This window comes from Ictidomys tridecemlineatus, chromosome 7 (genome assembly GCF_052094955.1).
Source record: "Ictidomys tridecemlineatus isolate mIctTri1 chromosome 7, mIctTri1.hap1, whole genome shotgun sequence".
NCBI classification, from domain to species: domain Eukaryota; kingdom Metazoa; phylum Chordata; class Mammalia; order Rodentia; family Sciuridae; genus Ictidomys; species Ictidomys tridecemlineatus.
Window position 1 is genome coordinate 34939416 of NC_135483.1, and position 22266 is coordinate 34961681.

Consider the following 22266-nt stretch of genomic DNA (forward strand, 5'->3'; position numbering starts at 1 on the left):
CAATGCTTACTCTCAGGGGCTATAGTTCATCTAGGAGAGAGAAATAAATAAGTCATTAAAATGTGATCTCCTCTGAGGAAAGAGGTACTAAATGACATGGAAGCTCCTTCTACAGAAAGCTGTTTTTTGACACCTCTCCTTTCCTCCTCCCTAGTCTCGTCTTTGGGGATGTATCAGTTATCTATGGCTGCATAACAAATTACCTCAAAACTTGGCAGCTTAAAATAACCATTTATTATTCTTTTACCAAGTGGGAGTTTGAGAAGCAGCTTGGCTGGGTGATGGGTCTGGTCCAGGGTCATTGTTCAGCAGGACTCAACACGTTGTCAGGAGCCACAGTCGTCTGAAGGGTTGGCAGGGGCCTGAGTTAGAGGGGTGTAAGTAAGAGTGAAGATGAAGCTCCAAGGCAGCTCACTTACATGGCTGCCCCATGCGGACCACTCGCAGGAGGCCATAGTTGCTTGCCACGTGTATCTCTCCACAAGGCCATTTGAATGTCTTCACAGGATGGCAGCTGGCTTCCCCTGGAGTGAAAGATGCAAGAGAAAACAAGAAAGAAGCCATGTTCTGTTCACAATGAGCAACTTACTAAGTCCAGCCATACTCTAGGGGAGAAGAATCAAGAGCCACCTCTTGAAGGAAGGAGTACTAAGTAATGATGTCCATCACATTCCACCATCATTGCTAGCTAACCCCCTCTTCCCTCCCTTCCCCTCCCAGTCCTTTGATCTATCTAGAGTTCCTCTATTCCTCCCATGCTCCCCCTCCCTACCCCACTATGAATCAGACTCCTGCTTTCAGAGAAAACATTCAGCATTTGGTTTTTTGGGATTGGCTAAATTCACTTAGCATTATCTTCTCCAACTCCATCCATTCACCTGTAAATGCCATGATTTTATTCTTTTTTATTGCTGAGTAATATTCCACTGTATATATATGCCACATTTTTTTTTTATCCATTCATCTACTGAAGGGCATCTAAGTTGGTTCCACAGTTTGGCTATTGTGAATTGTGCTGCTAAAAACATTCATGTGGCTCTGTCCCTGTAGTATGCTGTTTTTAAGTCCTTTGGGTATTCAGAGGAGAGGGATAGCTGGGTCAAATGGTGGTTCCATTCCCAGTTTTTCATAGAATCTCCATACTGCTTTCTGTATCGGCTGCACCAATTTGCAGTCCCGCCAGCAGTGTATAAATGTACCTTTTCCCCCCACATCCTCGCCAACACTTATTGTTGTTTGTATTCTTTTAATAGCTGCCATTCTGACTGGAGTGAGATGAAATCTTAGAGTGATTTTGATTTGCATTTCTCTAATTGCTAGAGATGATGAACATTTTTTATATTATTTTAAAGCCACCAAACAGCATGAAGGAGTCAGATTTCCTGGACTTCCTCCACTGTCCTGATCCTCCAAATGTGATGGATAAGTACACATCCAGTTAGAATAGCAAGAGGAAGCTGCATATACCTATAATCCCAGTGGCTCAGGAGGCTGAAGAGGGAGGATCCCAAGTTCAAAGCCAGCCTCAGCAACTTAGCAAGGCCCTAAGCAACTCAGTGAGACACTGTTTCTAAATAAAATACAAAAAAAAGGGGGGGGGTGTCTGGGGATGTGGTTCAGTGATTGAGTGATCATGAAGATTGGAAGTGGGATTCAGAAAGAGTTAGAAAAGATCAGGGCTCTGAATGTAAAGCACAGGGAAAACTGCCTCACTCCTGGGATAGGGCACTCAAGTTTAAGTTCAGAAAGTTCCTCCAAACTCAGGGAACCAGTCTGAGAGGGGAAGTGGAAAGCAGACAAGCTCTGATAGCCAATTCTGACAGTCTCCTCCTGCAGGATGCTGGGATCCAGAAGCATCCAGGAGGGCGAGGAAGTAGGTGGCAGGGGTTCTGCACACAGAGGATGGTACCTGGGGCCTGGGAGACCGGCTTGCAGGGTAAGGAAGCAGCTGTGGGTCCCGGGTGCAGAGGCAGACTGCACAATCGACAGCCTAAATATTGGCTTAGCAACTTAATTACTCAGGCCTCTTCCACAAAACTGAAAAAATGTTCAGTTTCACTAAGAATACCAATGTTTAGCAGTCTAATCATCTCAAGTAAAATCATTTTAGTTTCAGCATTTATGTGAGTTTGTGTTTTAAAGAGTCAGTATTGTTTTTATTTTGAATTACATAATGGTGGCTGTTAGAGGAAATTGCAAAAGGGTCTCTAAAACCCTGCTCACCAACTGGCACATCACACACCCTGGCATATTGCTCATGGGCAGGGCCCCCGCCCACAGCTGGGTCCCCAGTGCCTGCACAAAGAAGCCAGCAGAAGGGGCAGGTGGGAGCTGAAATCCTGTCTGTGTCCTGACCACCAACCCTGGCATCTAATGCAGGGCTGCACCAGACCTCAAAGAAAGGACATATTTTTGTTATCCCCCGTTTCTGCGAGCTGCTGGCTCTGCTGTGGATGAGTTGGGATATGGCACCTTAGGCAGGCCAAGCAGCCTAGCCCAGCTGGAGCACCAGCTCAGACTCTTCCTGATGGAAGCAGCCTTTTCTGACTCTGAAAAGGTGTGAATCCAGTCCCACCCAGGCCGCTTGCTTTCGCCAAGCATCAGTACCCTGTCCTGGCAGGGTGGCAGGGCTGCAAGCACCTCATCAAGGTTCTCTGCATATCCATCGACCCCAAATCAGGGTGAGACGGGCTCCAAGGAGACAGCTACACACAGGGCTTACCCTCCAGGTTGGGTGGAGAGGAACCATGCTGTCTCCACTAGTCCCTCCAGAGTCAAGGGCTTTGGCAGCTGACAACAGAGGGTTAACAGAGCCCCAGCAACCCAATTGTCCCTGGGGCTCTCTGAAATGGCCCTCTTAGAGGAGCTTCATTCTGGTTAGAGGGACAGTCAGGTGGTCCAGAGCAGCCTAAGGATGAGGGATGTGAGGCCAGACCCCTTCCACATCAATACAGCCTGAATTTGGAAGTAGCAGCTTGTGCTGGACAGCTTTATTTGCCCACAGGATTTGGAGTTAGGGGCCCAGGGACTGGATTAGGCTGAAGGAAGTGACATATGCAAATGAGTCACGTGCCTGGCTGCTGAGACCAGACTGACAGCTTTATCCAACAGCACCCTGTATCTCTCAGGGCCTGTTTATAAAGAGGTTTGGAGTCTTCTCTTGTCTTTTGGCAACTCTCCAGCTTGCCCAGGCATGACTTAGCACGGAAATTGGGTTTGACTTTTAAAATTCTCCTTGTGACAGTAACTCTGAAGCCAAGACAGGCTTTGCACTGAATTATTGAACCAAACAGCGCGCATGTTTGCCTTCCCCCGTCAGAGCCTTTCTTGTCTGTCGCTCCTTGGCCTGACAAGTAATTTTAAATATGCAGCAACGCCAGGCTCTGTGCTCACTGGGCCTCATGCTGAGCCAGATTCCAGTCATGCTTGAACAGCCGCCAAGGCACCCCAGGGCACTAGGCCTAGCTCCAGGGTCATGGGGAGCACAGATCTGGGCAAATGGATAGCTCAGTGACCTCCCAGCTATTGTTCTGAAGGCATCAAATCATAAGGCACCAGTTTCTTCACCTGTGTTCCTATTTTTGCCAATGGCGCCCTCTCTTCAGCTGCTCAAGCCCCCTGCCTCGGCCGCTCCCTCAACCCTGCCACATGCGAAGGAACAATCTACAGAGTCTGTGTTTCTAAAATATTTCTCAAATACATTCAGCCCTCCCTATTCCCACTACTCTTGCCTTGTTGGGGCTGTTTACCATCTCTCCTCTGGATTATTAATTAATTAATTAATTAATATTTATTTATGTTGGGTTGCTAGGGATCAGAATGAAGGCTTGTTCAAGCTAGGCAAGTGCTCTACCACTGAGCTACAGCCCCATCTCCTCCTCTAGATTCTTAACCTGTCCTTCCAATCAGGCTCCTCTTTTCTAATCCTTACGCCTCAACAATTTTGAAATATTAGTGTCTAACATTCATTGGTTTTTGTTTTTTGGTACCAGGGATTGAACTCAGGGCACTCAGCCACTTAACCATATTTCCAACCCATTTTGTATTTTATTTAGGGACAGGGTCTCACTGAGTTACTTAGTGCTTCCCTTTTGCTGAGGCAGGCTTTGAACCTGTGATCTTCCTGCCTCAGACTCCTGAGCCACTGGATTACTGGTGTGGGCCACCGTGCCCAGCTCCATTCATTGGTTTTTATTAAGGTAGGGATAAAGTCTACACTGTTTAGTGCATTAGAGAGAGCTCAGTTTGAGTATGAGTTCTATTCTTGTAACTCTATAACCTTGGGCAAGTCATTTAACCTATAAAATGAGAGTAATAACAATGAGAGTTAAAAGAGATAATGTGCTTCTCCGGAGGCTAAGACAGTAAGATCACAAGTTCAAGGCCAGTCTGGGCAACTTAGCAAGGCCCTGTCTTAAAATTAAATAAGAAGGGCTGGGGATGTGTTTTATTTATAGAGCACTTGTCTAGGATGAATGAGGCCCTGTGTTCAATCCCCAGATCTTCAAAAAAAAAAAAACAAAAACAAAAATAATAGAAAGATTATGTGTATAAGTGACATAGCTCAATATCAGGTATCCAGAAAGCACCAAAAACATTCACCTTTATACCACTCTCCTGCTATCTCATGTGACCTTTATCTCTGTCTAGATACTTGCTAGTAAATTTTTTTTCTTCCCTTATCATACAATGAGCACACCAAAAGCAGAAAAATATATATATATATATCCATTTAAACATTCTTTCAGCAAACAAATACATGGCAACTATATGGGTCAGCCAATGTACTAGATACTATAAACACAAATGTATTAGACATCATCCATATTAATAGGTGCTTAGTTGCAGACAACAGTACTCCCTTACCCAATTTAGGCAGAAAGAGTTTTTATTATTAAAAAGATAGCTTTTTAAAAGATTCTGTGAGCTACAGAATCTTGAGAAGGACCAGGTCCAATCTTCTTGTTTATATAACAGCAACAATGCAGCTGAGAACTGTATGAACCAAGGAAAATGATCAACCACACTAAGGACATACTCTAGAGGAAGCATCATTGCTTTAACTACCCTGAGCTGGGGACTGGATCTCAGAAACTCAACTGTATCTGCCCCAGAAGGACTAGCTTTTGCCACCAGATTTGCCAGGATATTCCATCTTCATTGCTCACATCTATTTGAGGGCTCATACAGGCGTATCTGCTTGATGGGACCTTCATCACAATCCTATCCCAGCTTCGAGGAAGTCTCACAAGCAAAATTTTAGCTTCTCAGTTTGAACAGGAGAGCAAGCATGAAGGGTTTGGAAAGGGTGTTTGAATGAATCAAATTGCAGTATCTTTGCTCTTAAGGAACTCCAGCTTAGGGATAGAGTCAGGCATGCAAACAGACATTATGTATTACCAGAGCACGACAGGTGGGCTGTGAGAGCCAAAGGCATAGTTCCCAAGCCAGGTGAGGGAAATTTGTATAAAAGATAAAGTCTTGTATGTCAAGTTTTAAAAGTTTGCATTTTATCCTGAAGGAACTGGAGAGTCATTGAATGATTTGTAATAGGTAAGTTGATCATATTTTAGTTATAGAAAGATCAAGTTGGATTGGAGAGGGGCAAGGCTCCTGGGAAGAAAGCCAGTTTAGAGACTACTGCAGCCATCTGCAGTGGAAAGAGATGATGATGAGCTGAACAAAGGAGGTGGCAGGAAGGCTAGAGAAGAGGACCAGAGACAAGGAAATGCTGTAGAGGGATGACGCATTATCCTTGGGGAGAGGAGGTTCAAGGACTCTAGGTCAATGGTCAGGTCCTGGTTTGGGTGGTTGGGAAGACTATGCTTCACCTAGAGGCAGGGGGAGATGTAAATTTGTGGGCAGAGGTGACAAATCCAGTTTTCAATATGGTAATTGGGAGGTACATGAAGGGTGTCCAAAGGAGATGTTGAGTAAGCTGCCAGATAATTCAGGTCTGGGACTTACAAGGGAGGTCTGGGCAACGTAGTGGCCATGTGCTGCCTTTTTAATTTTTTTTTAAGCTGTCCTATCTTTCTTATTTTGAGAAACTACCCTTTTGGGAAAACATGTGATGGTGAGGAACTAGCCTCCTGACCTCTGTGAATGGACTTTTAATCCAGGCATGTCCAAGGTGGGTGCCAATGCCCAGGATAAAGAGAGTTATATATGATCATGTGACCCAAACTGGGCCGATCAGCCGATCAATAAAAAGACAAACTTCTTTTACATCCATTAGAAAGAGGACAGAATGTTTCCCCAGGGATGACAAATAGCAAAAGCCTCGTGTCCAGTGGCCCCATTTCCACCAGGTAACTTGATTGAATAGGAAGGAGCAGGTTTACCAGAAGGCTGAGTGTGGCTAAAGCAGAGGAAAGGGAGTGACTCTGTGCCTTCTGCACCAACAGCAACACCCTGCGTGACAAACATTTGACATGTGTAACGAGTAAGTGAACAAAGGCTTTTATAAATACAATATGGTACTACAACTAATAACATCATCCAAAAAAGTACACCACAAGATTAAAAAAAATCTATCATAATGGATTTGGTGGTTATACAGAAATCTCAGAATGGGCAGACTCCATCCAAAAGGATGCAGGGAGGACCCCATTTGGGCATATTGTGCTGTTTCACCTGGCCACGTCCCTTGAATGTTTAAAGACGTAGGTGGATAATATTAAATGCACCACCAAACACCATACCTCACTGGATCACCAATTTCTTCTTTTTGAATGATTGATGCTCTAAAAACAATTGGAGTGTGACATCGAGACTTGCTTCCAAAGTCTCAGAATCATGTTTTCCAGTGACTGGTGGAGCGAGGCAGCAGGTCTGGTTAAATTACAAAAACAACAAAGGCAGTACAAATTAAATTGCCATTTTAATCCAATAGAGATTCAACATATAAACTGATGTGTACTACATCATGCTGAACGCCACCAGGTATCTATCACTTTTGCATGAGCTCCACTGCACAGAACTGACCACCTAGTCAGGATTTCCCATTTCATTGCTTTCTTTGACTAACAAAGGGTACAAGAAATCAGGAGAGCTTATCGACCTGGCTCCGGGTAATTAATTCACTTGACCTCTCATTTTCTTTCCATTTCTTCACCTATGCCAAGAGCTAACATATGTCCTGAACTTTAATTAAACAAATTACCCAGAGGGTATGAGCAACTCTCTTCTCACCTCCTGAGAAGATAAGGACACTGCTGGTGTTGGAGTTCATCTTGAGCTATTGGGGAATTGAGGGGGAAGAATGCTGAAAAGAAAGAAAAAGAGGGGGCAATTTTGAGCAGGCAGTGAGCGCCGAAACAGCACAGCGTACACATTGCTCCTCCCTAAGCTGTAATAATGAACAAGCCCGGCAGGAAGGCACCAACTCCCCTCTCCCTCGATTTTGTCTATTCCTTGGCCTGGTGCCTCTCTGGAGGCTGGCTGGGCTCCTTGTGACAGTGCCACATTTCTCCAGAGTCCCCTCAGCCTGTCACAGGCACTGTTGATAAAGAAGCCTGAGTGTTGTTGGGCCAGGATTATTCAGGAAGACTCCCACCACCTTGGCCTGCATGGCAGACTGCCACAGGGTGGCTTTTAGCATTCCAGGTTCCATGGCAGGAGGCATTTTTGCTAATCAGATGCCAGCCTCCTCTATTCTCTAGTCTCACATCTCCTTTCTAAACCTGTCTGTCTCCTCTCAGGTCTTCTCTTGGTTCACACTGTCCTCGGTGTGACCCACCTGCTCCTTCCTCTTCTTAAGGGTGGGAACAGTGTATTACATCATAGTGACCTTCCCATGGCAGCAGAGAGTAAAGAGGCAGGAATATGTGTGGAAGGAGGGTGTGGAATTTCATCCACAGAGCAGGCGCTCAGCTGACCCCTATTGAATGATTGACAGAACAGTATCTGGCTCACTCTCATAGAACCAAAAGAACATTGAATGCAATATAGGAAAAAAGATTGTTTTTCCTTCTCTAACCTACCCTCCCTCTAGCTTCTCTGGACACTGCCCCCCCTCCAGGAGCTATGGATCTAAAATTACTGCTTTAACTTGGCTTACCCTCAAAATGATCACGTGACCCACCTACCTGTGAATGGAAGGCTCACCATTATATTAGATCTGATGTCACAAAAGCCACACCTTATAAGACTAAAAGAAGTCCCCCATATTGCCTGATCATTTTTGGCCAAACTCAGATTGGAGGCAGCTATTAGTATCAAGTGAAAAATAATACTGTCATCTTTGGGTGCCTATTATGTATTAGGGCCTTCCATAAATTATCTCACAGATTATCTCATACAGTAGTACAGTAATTCTGGTTCTATTGTCCTACCCCACAGCTGGGAACACTGAAGTTTAAGGAGTTCGGAGGACTTGTAACACATGAATCATTGGCAGAGTCAGGAATTGAACCCAGATCTGTTTATCTCCCAACTGTCCATTGGGGTACCTTACCCAAAGAGGAGGGTGGCTCCATCCACATTTGCTTCCAACAAAAGTACAAACTGTTCCAACTACAGCATTTAAAAATTTGAGCCTGATCTTTTCTACTGCAGGCCAGCTTTTCTCCTAAGAAAGTTCCAGCTGTCCCTATGGAAAACCCTGGTGACCCATTAAAATGTTCTCAGGAAAACTGCCTCTGACCAAGGTGAGGATGCAAGCTACAGCATCTGGTGATTTCAGGAGTCCTTTGACTTCACAGCCTTGTGGCATTGGTACAGGTACAAATGTTACTAGGCAAAGCCATAGAAATAACAAACTGAATTAAGCTTTAATCTCCAAACCATTGTAAAGATAATGAGTGCACTTTATAATAATTGCCGGAAGTGAGAGCAGGGAAGAAAACATTGGAATAGGCCTCCGTTTCAGTTTCTTCATCTGCAAACCTGGGGTTTTAGTGCCAACCAAGCCCACAGATGGCTGGAATAAAAATGCTTCACAACTAATGAGCTGAGAACAGATTTAGAAGCAGGCCTGCTTTCCAGTGGGTCCACCAGCCTCAGACTCATTACTGGCAATGACCAGAATGACCACAAGAACCCAGCCCCACCCATAGGAAGGCGCTTGGGCACACTGGTGCCTTCGGCTGGAGATCCAGCTGGTTTATGTAATAAACTTAAAGGCAACGCTTATCTTCTAGGCAAGGGACTCTGCCCTGGCCCCATTTCTGTGGCTTACATGGCAGGCACTCCCAGCTTCCTGGGAATTCAGTGAGCCACCTGAGGATATCTCAGGTGACCTCTCCTGTCTGGGTACATTTGAATCGTCATTGTTAGCACCCCTCCAAGGACAGAAGTCACTGGTCACTTGGGTCATCTCAATCAGCAAGCAGACCAACAGGGCTAACTGGACGCTGCTCCTGTCTTCCCTCGGTTGCCAATATCATTTTGACCTTTACCCAGCCGGCTCAGATGAAGGAAGATTTATCTACCACAAGGAAGCAGGCAGAGAGGGAAACTTTCCCAAACCAGGAAAAACTGAGTTGTTTCAGCTTCTGTGAACATTAGTTTTCCAGTATCTGTTTGATACTGCTTTCAATTATTTCAGGTACACACCTACTTGGAAGGGGGATAGTTGGGTTATATGGGATGAGTCCATTGACGTAAAATATCCAGAACAGAAGAATGCACGCAGACAGAAAGCACATTGGTGGCTTCCAGGGGTATAATGGGGAGTGATGACTTAATGGATTCAGGATTTTCTTTTGGGGGAATAAAAATGTTTTGGAGCTTGGTAGAGATGAGAGCTATACAATATTATGAATGTACTAAATTTCTCCAAACTAACTGTACATTTTAAAATGGTTAATTTTATATTATGTGAATTTCACTTCAATAATATTTTTAAAAAATAAGTTAAGGCCTCAGTCACCTGTGATCTACCTTCCCAGTGAAATGCAATGTGAAATAAAAGAAGTAGCCAGGTGCCGTGGTGCACGCCTGCAATCCCAGCAGCTCAGGAGGCTAAGGCAGGAGGATCGCAAGTTCAAAGCCAGCCTCAGCAAAAAGTGAGGTGCTAAGCAATTCAATGAGACCCAGTTTTAAGTAAAATACAAAATAGGGTTGGGATGTGGCTCAGTGATCCAGTGCCCTGAGTTCAATCCCTAGTGCCAAAAAAGAAGTGATAGTGTAAGGACCCCAGGCACTTGGACACTGAGTGCAATTGTGGTATTAGGGTGCAAGCAGATTTTGAGGGAGAAGGAAGTAATCTGGTAGTTTCAAACTCGTGGATGGCAAAAATCTTTATACTACCAACATTACCATAATCCTTCCTTAAAGCACAATAAGTCCTTTAAATCACTTTCATGAATAGTATTCACAGTCCTAAGTATGTAATTCTATATAATACTTCTTACATGCCACCAAGTTGAGAACCACAGAACTAAATGAAGGGAGGGGGAAGGACAAGTTTCTGTGCATAGGAACTCTGGGCCTTCTTCATCTACTGCCATTAAGATAAGGAAAGAAAAAAATTGAAAATGATTCTACTTGTTTGCACAGTTGGTCCCATTCTGTGAGCATGTTAAACCTCTATTACATAATCTTTATCCATGCTATGGATTTGTTTGGTGTAGAGGAAATTAAGTGAGAGGAAGCAGTCTCAATTTTGAGAGTGGCCAGGTTCAAAGGATAAATTTAAAAATAAGGTAAACATCATTTCTCTCATCCAGATGTCAAATGATGATACCTCAAAGACTTTCATTTAACTCATAAGGAGGACTTAGTGGATATTATAAAAGAGTCCAAAAGAGAACTCAAACTTGCACCTATTTATAATCAGATTAGGAATGCTGACATAAATTGACTGACACACAGATTTGGCAAAACTGCTCAATATCCACAGGGTGATGGCATGTTCTGCTGGACACAATTCGTATCCCTATGGACAGGGATTCTTACCACTTGGTTCCTACAAGCAAACATCTTTCTCTCTCCAGACTTGTAAAATAGCCTACTCGAACGAAGATAAAGGCAGATGGTTGTGCCAGTCAGCCCACCCACTGCATTTCAAAATTGGTCACAATTTTTTCTACATTTCTAAAATCTGGTTGAGCTCTAAATGCCAGGCATGAGCCTCCACTGTATTGACCACAATCTCTCCTTCTAGCCCTCCAGGATGCTGCAATGTCCCTCCAGGGAACTTCTGGTCACTCTGTGGGCTAGAAAGACAATTCTCCCATATTCCTGTGCTAGGCTGTCAAAGGGCTAATGACAAGATTTCCTACCATCGAACAGTGGCTTCTGTTTAATATATATTTATAAGAGTCCATCAGTTTAAACTGAGCTCCTCCTGAACTACACCCAAAAAACCAAACCAAAATGGAGTCATTGGTGCTAAAGTTCCCCATCACCAAGCAGAAACTGAGATGCTTATTAGACAGTCCAAGAAATCAAGAAAGAGAGAATAGTCATATTTCCTAAACCAGCCAGTTTTTGACAGCATGACAAAGGATTCCCCTGTGCTTTAATGATGACAAGGAAAAGTACAACAACTTTGAACCAATCAGACTTTCCTTAGCCCTTTTCTGTCTATGAAGTCAACCTTCTCTGCTCCACCCATCCAACAGGCTCATGGAAACACTGATCCTGTTTTACAGAACAAGGTGTTGCTCAATTTCAGAATTGCAAATAAAAGCCAATTATGATCTCTGTTGTTCTCTTGTCTTTTGACACTTCGCTTTGTGAAACCTTACGTGTCCCTTCACTGCGTGGCAAAAACAGAGAGCTCAAAGGCAGTTGAAATAATAAAAATTGTCAGGCCCACTCCTCCTGTCTCTTCACGCCCCCTGGTTCATGACCTGTTCCTGGTTACTGCCAGGCAGGTCTTTACCCACACAAACCTACCTTCCTGGGCCTGTCTGCTCCCACCTCCATGCCAGGCTTGTTGGGAGTGTTTGATTAGCTGAGTCCCTCAGTGGCATGCTCTGCAGTCACTCAAACTGGGGCTGCCTTCTGTCTGACCCAGGCTGCCTGACTCCTCCAGAACCCCAGACAGGTCCATCTGTGATTTTCTTCCCCTGACATCTCCCCCCAGTCAGAGGGTTCCTCCATGAATCCTCTTAGCTGTGGGTGGGATGGGGTAAAATTGTAATCAGCTCTTTGAAACAAAGAGAAATGGACTATAGATCTCAAATGAGTATCTTATTCATGTTAAAAGCCAGATCTTCTCTGAGTGAGAAACTGGGATCTAGGTGGAGACCAGAGGGCACAGGAAGGTGCATGAGGCTGAGCATAGAGCTCAGAAGAGCTGAGTTCCTGCTTTCAAGAACTTCACTAGGAAGGCAGAGGTGTGAGTCTGGGTCATCCCAAGAAACAGGATAGAAGAATGTGGACACAGAGAGGAGGAGAGATCTCCTTTAAGGAATTGACTCATGAAATGATGAGTTCCTGCAGGATGGACCAGCAGGCTGGAGACACACAGAGGTTCTCTCTTGTGTGGGGAGGGGTCAGCCTTCTGTTCTATTCAGGCCTTCAACCAATTGGGAGGCCCACCCATATTACCTCAAAGTCCATAGATTTGAATGTGAAACACATCTCAAAACACCTCCCCAGAATAATGTTTGATCTGGGCACCTTGGCCCATCCAAGTAGACACAGAAAAAAATTACCCATCACACATTCCCAGGACCTAGTCTAGATTCTAGGATCCAGTGGGTTGAGGTCCAGAGCCTTCAGCTCAGACTCTGCTAAAGAACAAAGATGGTGCTGGGAAAAGGCAAAGGAAAACATGGCGTCAGAGGGGCCAAACAGAAGGGCATTAGGACTACCAAGCCAAGCCTGTTGCTTGGCAGTTCAGCTCTAACTTCCCTCCCCTGCTCCCTAGAGAGGCCTTGTGACATATCCTGCTTTCTGGCTTGTCAAGGACTTTTTATTGGGTTGCTAAAATGAGCCAGTTCGGTGTGACCTTGCAGTCAGACTATCCTTGTGGGTAGTTTCCTCCACCATCAGTGAGGGAATCTGGACCTCCTTCTTGTAATTCCTGAGTGCCTTGTGGCTCTTCACAAGTTTGCAGGGTTATCTGTGATTGTAGGAAGGCAGGGGGGACCAGGCAAGCCACTCTGGGGAGTCAGGGAGGACTCAGCCTGGCCTGGAGCTGCTGGGTGACACTGAACATAAGGGGGTTCAAAGTGGGATTTAGCCCCACAGAGACTCTGAGCTCCCCTTCATCTCAGTCAGGAACTTTGGGCCCTGGATAGAAGGTTGAACTGTGGAGCCCTCAAAAGATCATTGTATTGTCTTTAGCAACTAATAAAAAATAAAAGGTCTGTGCACATCCAAATCCCTGTGAATATGAACTTATGTGGAAAGAAGGTCTCTTGGGGATAATTAAATTAAGAATTTCAAATTAAGATCATCATGTTTATCTGGGTGGGCCCTAAATCCAATGACAAGTTTCCTTGTAAGAGAAGACAGGGGACTCTTGAGAAAGAGGAGAAAGCTTGGGAAGAGGCAGGCGGAGACTGTGGTTATGCACTCACACACCCAGGAATGCCTGGAGCCACCAGAATCTGGATGAGGCAAGGAAAGACTCTCCACCAAAGCCTGGGGCACCTTTGATTTCAGACTCCTAGCCTTCACAACTGGGAGAGAATATATTTTTGTGTGTGTGGCTTTAAACCACCAAGTTCATGGTAATTTGTTGCAGCAGTCCCAGAAAACTAATACCCTTTGAACTTATCTGAGACACTACAGATCCAGGCACTTGAAAGTAACAAAATAAACACCATCAAATTGCCTGATGGGAGGCAAATATAGTGCCTTGCTATGTAGCAACTCTTTACAGAGAACAGCCATATATATATATATATATATATATATATATATACACACATACATACATACACACACACACACATTGGCTCCATAGAGCTATAATAACACATAGATGCTGTGTGTGTTAATTCACCCCCTGAACAGGTCTCTGTTGAGTGCCAACCATGTTCCAGGCATCAAGTTTAGTGCTGATTATACAATAATAATCCAAACATCCTGGGAAGGATGCAGTTTCAAAGCTGGTATCCCTGGCATCGCTTGGTCCAAGCCACCCCATCAGTGAATGGAGCATTCAGTGATGAGATTCCCATGCACAGTGCTCCGGGCCTGAATCAGTCTGATCCAGGACCATTCCTTCCTCAATGCTTGATGGCCCTGGTCCAACCTTCTGCTCCAGTTTGCATGGCTTTGGCCCAGGGTCCACCTCACTATCCCAGCTCCCTGGATCCTCTCTGGCCTCACCCCTCTGGTCTCCAGAAACTACTCTCAGCCACATCCTTTCTTCCCTGGCCCAGCTAGCAATAGATTCCATTGGATTGACCATCCCAGCATGGAGTCACACTGCCTGAGCTTGATCCCTGACTTCGCCATTTATGGACTTAGTACACTTAGGAAAGTATTTACTATTTCTTAGTCTCAATTTCCTTATCTATCAAATGGAGATAATAGTGCCTGTCTCATGGGGTTCGTCAATGGATTAAATAAGACAGTGTCTAGTTTCTAGTCAATAAATAACAGCTATTAGTATTTTTGCAGAACTGGTACCTTTCTTAGTTGTCCTCTCTCTCCCACCAAGAGGCCTGGGGTCCTTCTTTCTGGTCTAACCTGAGAGGTTGTGCTTTTCTATATGAGCTAGGAAGGCACCTTGCAGAATGTGTGAGTGCAACTCACCTTGAGCCAACTGGACAAAACAGCAATGAAAAGAACAGCATGGTAGAGAAGGCACCCAGCAAGAGGCAGTGGGACCTCTGGCTTCACTCATCCATAGCCTGGATGTTCAAAATAAGAAAAACGCAGCAGCAAAGAGGAAGTGGGATCCTTGACCCTGCCTCCCTCATGCTCAGAAACACTTTGTTAAGCAACAGTGGTGGACCATGAGAACTGGCCATGTGCCACATGGCAGCCCTTTCACATAGCCTGATTCTCCTGCATATTGAAACCAACAAGGCCTGAGACTTTTAGATGCTTTTAATTCTCCCCTCCCTGAGTCCCAAGTTTTAAACTCATTAAAAAATGACATTTTGTACTCAAATACTCGAACGTGCACATTCATAGCAGCACTACTCATGATAGTCAAAAAGTGGACACAACCCAAATAACCATCAACACATGAATGGATAAACAAACTGTGGTATGTCCATAAGTGGAATACTATTTGGCCATAAAAATGAATGAGGTACTGATACATGGTGCGGCTTGAATGACCCTCAAAAACATTATGCTTAGTCAAAAAAGCCATACAAAAGGTCATGTATTGTAGGATTCCATTTATATGAAATAACCAAATGAGTAAATCCATAAAGATGAAAAGCAGATCGGTGGTTGCCAAGGGCTACAGGGAGAGAAGAATAAGAACCAACTGCTTAATGGATATAGAATTTCCTTTTGGGGTAATGGAAATATTTTAGAACTAGATAGAGGTGGTAGTCACGTAACATTGTGAATGTACTGAATTATTCCCTTTAAATGATTAATTTTATGTTATGTGAGTTTCACCTCAATTTTTTAAAAAATGCTACTTACACCTCTAACATCTAAAGAATCCAGAGTCTGAAAACCATCTCTCCTCCACAGGTCTGGTTCTGAGAGCTTTTCCCAGGGAAAAGAAAGAGGCTGAAAATTTGGAGCCAATGCAATGACTCATCCTTTAATGAGGATTATTTTGAAAAGAGGCAACCAAAGAGCCAGGTCAGGCCATCTGCAAGAGACGTATTTAATTTCAAAAGCAATTTGTTCTAAGATATGGTATCTTTCATGCATTCAATTCCAGAAATATTAGTGTTTTTTAATACCTCCCCCACACCAACTGTAAGATCTCACAGCAGCTTTCTGGATTTGCAGCAAGCCCCTGATTACTTCTGACCATGTTTGGCTAAAGTCTTGAGTGTCCCTACCTGACATATGGAGGAAAAAAATGCTCCACCCACAGTTGTACCCATTCTCTAAAAGGTCTTCCCAAATGACATTCCATGTAGCACTCATGCCAATGTGTGGATAAGGTAAAGTTACATTTGGAGGAACTATTTCTACTTCAGATGGACAAATGCCAGAATCTTCAATTCAGTGCTATGGGTGCCTGAGAGAAAATAATTCCCTTGTGCCTCACAGATGGAATCTTCCTCTTGCTTCTCCCTTAGTCTAGTAGTCCAGGGCTGGTAGGGCAGTGTGTCAGTGTTGGGAATCCAAACTTCTTCCAGATTGTTTCTCTGCTCATCCTTATCCACACAATCCAGGAAAGTTCAATACTATGTCCACCCTCTGGCCTGCAGAAAAAAGGAAAGAGAAAGAGAGTAGAAGGCAAATCCATTTCCCTTTCAACATGTGAACCTGGGAATTTCACATAACACTTCTGCTCATATCCCATTAGCCAGAATCTAGTTGCACCATCATGCCTAGCTGCAAGGGAGGCTGGCCATATGCCCAGCTTAAACTTCTATGACTTAAAAAAAATAGAGAGAGAGAGAATGACATTGGGAAATTCAGCTGTGATCCAGCCTATCCCACCCCCCGCCCCAGCTAATTTGGCATTGCTTCTCTCACCAATGCTCCCATCACTGTCATTCAAAATGCTGGGTTAGTGCCCCACCTCTAAGCCTTTACTCACACTCTTCCCCAACAGGGAAAGTTCTATCCACTTCTCCACACCTGTGCTACCTTCACAATGCCCTCAGGTGCTATGTCTTTTCCCAACCCTTCCCTGACAACTACAGCTTACAAAGATTTCCCCCAGCATTCCCCCACGTTTATGTTTTCATAACGCATCTTGCTGTTTTTCAGACCCAAACAGTTGGCTTCTTAAGAACAGGACCCTTATTGAGTATTTTTCTTGTATCTCCTGGATTTCTAGTGCTGAACACAAATATATATATTTAACAATTATACTCTGAAATTAATTGAATTTTATCAAAAGCATATACTGAATAATTTAGGACAAAATTCTTTAATTATGGTATTTTTCACCAAAATGGTCTTAATTAACATTTAAACATGGGGCTGAGGATATAGCTCAGTTGGTAGAGTGCTTGCCTTGCATGTGTAAAGCCCAGGGTTCAAACCCCAGCACCACCAAAAAAAAAAAAACATTTCTGTTGGGGCTGGGGATGTGGCTCAAGCGGTAGTGCGTTCCCCTGGCATGCGTGCGGCGCTGGGTTTGATCCTCAGCACCAAATATAAACAAAGATGTGTGTCTGCCGAAAACTAAAAAATAAATATTAAAAAAATATTTACACACACACATACAATTTCCCAACTCAAGAAACAGGCTTTATTCCTTAATTTTTCATTCGATTGTTTAGTGAGCAAATTTTCACCAATATTATCTGCACCATTTTAAAAATTAAGCAGGAAAAACATAACCTGAGCATTTAACTTAGGACCTGGTACACAGCCAGTACAAAATAAATGTTCAGAGAAAACAGACAAGGGTAAAGTATAAGCACAAACTGAATTAGAGCATTTAAAAATTACTGCTATAGGAAAAGCAAAGATTCTGGTATTAGATTTTTCAGGTTGAACTTTGGTTCTTCAACTTACTCTTTACAGGGTTGCAGAGCATGAATTGAGATTGACTAATGTGTTCTTGCCATTATCTACTCTCTCTCAGTTCCATGTATACCCTTCTGTCTCGCAAGTGGTGATACTGGGGCCTTGGAGGCTGAAAATTATAAATTCCCTGGCAAACCAATTTCCAGTTCTGGTCTGAAACTTGCAGGTACAATTGGAAGACTGGAAGGCAGGAGAGAAGAAAGGACTCTCTCCCTGCTTGCACCTTGTTTTAGACAGCTACAATTCTAGCATCTTTTGATATTCTAGCGTTGGGGTCAAGCCACTCTCCTATCACCAGCCACATAGTGGCTCATTGGCAGTTCAGTACCAGATACTTGATGTTCTTGTAGCAGTTCAGCTCCTAAGGTGGACCTTCCTCTGGACTCCTAAGTTCTTGTTATACCTCTACTTCTGTCGCTCCAGCCCTAAGATTGCTTCTTGTAGTTGCTAATTTCACTTCTCCCTTTTGGATGTTCCAACATCTGTGAAATCCATACACTGTATTAAATACCCTCTGGTTGAAATACCTAGCATGATTTCAGTTTGTTTTTTTTTTCCTCCTTGGACTTTGAATGCTATGGAATGTAATGTGCTACATGAATTTAGACTGCCCAACAAATATTAATTCTTTCCATAGGTGAATCCACTCTGTTGTGTTGAAAAAGAACACATGATGCAAGTAAAAATATAGCAATTTTACTTTTAAATTATAGTTTCCTTTTAATGTTCTTATGCATTCTCCATAGGCTCTGTATTTCACAAAGACACTGGCTTTCAGTGTTGAATCAGAATCAACAGTGACATCCTCAAATATGAAGATGTTCATGTTCAGCAAGGACCTGGATTTCAAGGGATAAGTCTGACTTAAGTGTCTTTTTAATAATAAGTTCTCCATGTCATCATCATTTGTGCTAAAGTTTGAGTATGTCTGGTTTAGACACTCAGACATAATACATTAGATAGTATGATTTCTTGATGCCTCACAAATATTGCTTGTTACTTACTTACTGGTATATCAATAAATGTTGTTTGATAATGGTGTTGATACTTTATCTCAATTACCAGTTTAATAGTCCCTTGTTTCCTTGACATCAAGTTCAGACCAACCGTGAGCTGATTGCCTACCGTGGTACTAGATATTTCTTAGGTCCATTACAGATGTAAGGGGTAGAGCAAACTCCCACAGATGAGAGATGGCAAGATCAATGATCAGCCTATTAGTATTAGGAAATGTATCATCACCAGCCACCAGCCAGGGAAAATCAAAGCCTCATCATGGGAACACTGGAGGGAAGACAAAGTTCTTTGGTGGGCAGACTTGGAGAGAGACTCTATTTCAGCCACGTCACCTAGAATAACTTCCCATTCTGAACCTCAGCCTCTTCAATGATACAATGGGATAAAAGCAATACTTTCCTTGTAGGGGAAAATAGATGACAAATGCTTAGCATGCCTTTGGCAGAGACCAAATGCTCAATAAACATCATCTGCTATTATAATTGTTATTATTATTATCACTAGCAAATAAAGTCTGCAGGAAACTTGGACTTCCTCTTCACAGTCCTTGTAAACATCCCCTTTTGGTGGCTTTTTTGCTTTCACCTGTTAAACAAGGCTGACAGAAAGCCTCACCTACTTTTCCTCCCATTATCTGATGGACTAAGAGAATTTGAGCCAAAGGAGAACTTGCAATCATTCTGCCAAAACCCAATCCAACTATTCTCATGAGGGTCAAGTTTCTCAAATGGCCCAAAGGCCACTCAGCATGGCCTTATTTGCACCTCTGTAAGCCACACAGGCAGTGACACTAAGAACAGGAATGGGTTCTATGGACCAAATACCTCTCTGTACCATCAAGTCGGCAGGCCTTGGTTGGTGACTCTTGGTAGCAGAAGGGCAGGCCCTGGAAGCCCCCGAAACCTCTTGTCTGGCTCCATTCACAGCAGTAAATAGATACATGCTACAGAGGGACAGTGGCTGCGTGAATCTGGAGAGATGCGGGAGCCTGTGTCGCTCTCTGAGTGGTTATTTTCTATCTTGTGTATCCTGTAGGGGGTTAATTAACATCCCCAACGGTATACTATTCTGGCTGTGTCACCACTAGGGGATATAATTTAAGGTCACTGTGAAGTTAAGTGAAGACAACAACAGCAGCTGCAGCCTTTGTTGTATCCAGATTGGGAGCTGCAGAGCCCGCCCCAGTCCTGCGCTTCATTATGCGCCAGCACCGTTAACAAACCAATGACGGGCAATTGAACCAGAGGACCAGGGCGTTCACTGAGCATGTGCCACTGAGCCAGGGCTCCAGCCTTTGTGTCATCATCGTGGCTGACGCATGCTGCTCCCAGGCTCTCACTGCCTCCAAATGACATTCCCCAGTCTCAAGATGAAGGCCAGGTTGGGGACTATGACAATTTTTCACATTTTATGTCTCCAGACCCCTTCCCCCTATTTATATATCTGCAGTTGTAATTCAATTTACAGTAGCACTTTCCTATAAGATTGAGAGTATATCAAATTCTGAAAAAGCAAGTCATATTTTAAATGCGCTGGGTAAATTGGAATTTATGTTAGCTCTCTATCTCCGTGTAACAAATTATCCCCAAGACACAGTGGATTCAACAGTGCTGAACGTTTACTATCTTCACAGTGTCTGTGGGTCAGGGATCAGGACTGCCTCAGCTGGCAATTCTGGTTTGGGGACTCTCAGGAGGTCACAGCTAAGACATCAACTAAGGATGTGATCATCTGGAGGACCTGCTTCCAAAATGGCTCACTCACCTGACTGTTGGGTTCTACTCCTGCTGTGGACCTCTTCGTCCACTTCAATGTCCTCCCAACAAGGCAGGTGACAACCCCCGCCCCAAAGTGCCACAGAATGGCAGAATTTGAAGATCTTTGCAGCGTGAAGGGGTTAGACTTTGCAGCTCGGGTGTGGCCTACAGGAGCGCTGGACCCCTAGTCCTCCAGGAAACCCTTGCTGGCACTGACTAGGATGTTGTGTGGCGCAGGTTCCAAGATGAGGATTAGATGCAGCACCAGGCACAGCTGAAGAGACTCCAGGGCAGGTGGAAAGAGGGAAGTGTGTTTGTGTGTATGAACCCTATTAAATGCATAGTCATTGACCTAGAGTGTGGTGAATAAAACCACTAGGACAAAGGCCATCACTCAATGTCCCACTCAGTGTAGCCAATGTAGAGGAGCCCCAACCCAAGGAAAGAGAGAGTAGAAGGTACATAGACTGTCCAGACATTGGCTGCAGGGTCCAAGGGGCATCTACGCATGCAGCAAGAGACGGCAACCTGCTGTGCTCAAATGGCCCAACCCAGAGGACTTTTGCTGAAGATGGTGAGGCAAGAATGAATGAGAAGGCTTTGTCCTTCTTGCTGTAAGCCTCTCTCCCATGAGAACAGCAACAATCACCCAGAGGGCTGATGGGGACATGAAGAGGTACCCTGGGTGGCAGCGCAAGCCTAGGCTACTGTTTAAAGTCTGTGGAGGTCAGAGGCACAACATTCAGAGCTCAGTCTCTTCCTCAGAGGGCAATGTCACCTCTGGGTTGGGGCTGACATGTTCAGGTTTGTGCCCTGGTTATGCCATTGACTAGCCGTGTCTTAGAGAAGCCCCTTATTCTCCCTTTAGCCTCGGTTTCCTCACCTGTCAAAGGGAAGAAGGATACCCACCTCACAGAGCTGGTATTTCAGGTAGAGGAAGGGAGGGAGGGAAGGGGACATGGGGGTAGGAAGGAGAGTAGAATGAACCAGACATTATTGCCCTATGTACATGTATAACTAGACGACCAGTGGGATTCCACATCATGTACAACCAGAAGAATGAGAAATTATACTCCGTCTATACATGAAGTATCAAAGTGCATTCCACTGTCATATATAAAAATTAATTGGAACAAATTTTTAAAAAATGAAGATAACTGAGATAAAATATTTAACACAATCCTGGGCCTCTAGGAAAACAGTCAGCAAATAGTTGCTATTTTTGATAGTTACTATTTTTACAAATGTTGTGGGCAGCTGCTACCAGGCTTTGTTTGGCTTTGTTGCTCCGCATTTCTTCCTTGGATAAACTGGGCCCCCCCACCCCGCCCACATGGTTCTGGTGTTCCACTAATCCAAGGACCAGGACTGCTATGACAGGGAAGAGGCCAGGGACCAAGCCCGGCCAACTCACTCCCAGGGATTAGAAGCCTAAACACAGACACACAGGAAGTTTGCTCACGCTGAGTCATCCCGGGACAGGGAATTCCACCACGACTTCCCGGAGCTGCTCCTGCCGTCTCCCTCCCGGGGTCTGGTATCCAAATCACTTTTCCAGTGTCTGAGCATGGCCAGGATCCCCCTACTGGGATCCTCAGGGGCTTCGATGACTCAGGGTCATTTTTGTTTTATGGTTTGCAGTCAAGTATCCCCACCTGATAAAACCTCCCTGGGGCACTATACCTCTAAGAGATGGCCACCTGAGTAGGAGTGGTGACAGAGGGCTGGAGGAAAGGATGTGACCTTTACACTTCCTTCCTTCTCTCTCCTCCTTGGGATATCAGGGTGGCTTCTCCACCATTGATTTTTTTTTTTTAATCATGGTAATACATGTATTTAATTGTGTCAAGTAGTTAATAAATAAACTTAAGGTATGTTTGTACCCACCTGGAAAAGACATACGTGGATTTATTGTAAATGGATCAAATATTTAAAGATAGAAAAGAAAATC

The 22266-nt window shown here is 44.1% G+C and overlaps 1 protein-coding gene across 16 annotated transcripts in view; it reads right to left on the reverse strand.

The window, feature by feature from the left end:
* Positions 1-211: 211 nt before the first annotated feature.
* The window catches only part of LOC120892938 (uncharacterized), a 43625-nt gene continuing 21570 nt past the window's right edge, over positions 212-22266 (reverse strand). For 10 of the 16 annotated variants that reach the window (XR_013423889.1, XR_013423888.1, XR_013423890.1 and 7 more), the window contains 4 exons: positions 14668-16259; positions 7195-7267; positions 6705-6834; positions 212-524 (listed from right to left, as the gene is read on the reverse strand). Coding sequence is in view for 4 of the 16 variants with exons in the window: in XM_078016850.1 (XP_077872976.1) it covers positions 16213-16259 (47 nt within the window). In the remaining 12 variants the exon portion in view is untranslated. The other 6 variants (XM_078016851.1, XR_013423886.1, XR_013423884.1 and 3 more) reach the window with 6 other exon arrangements.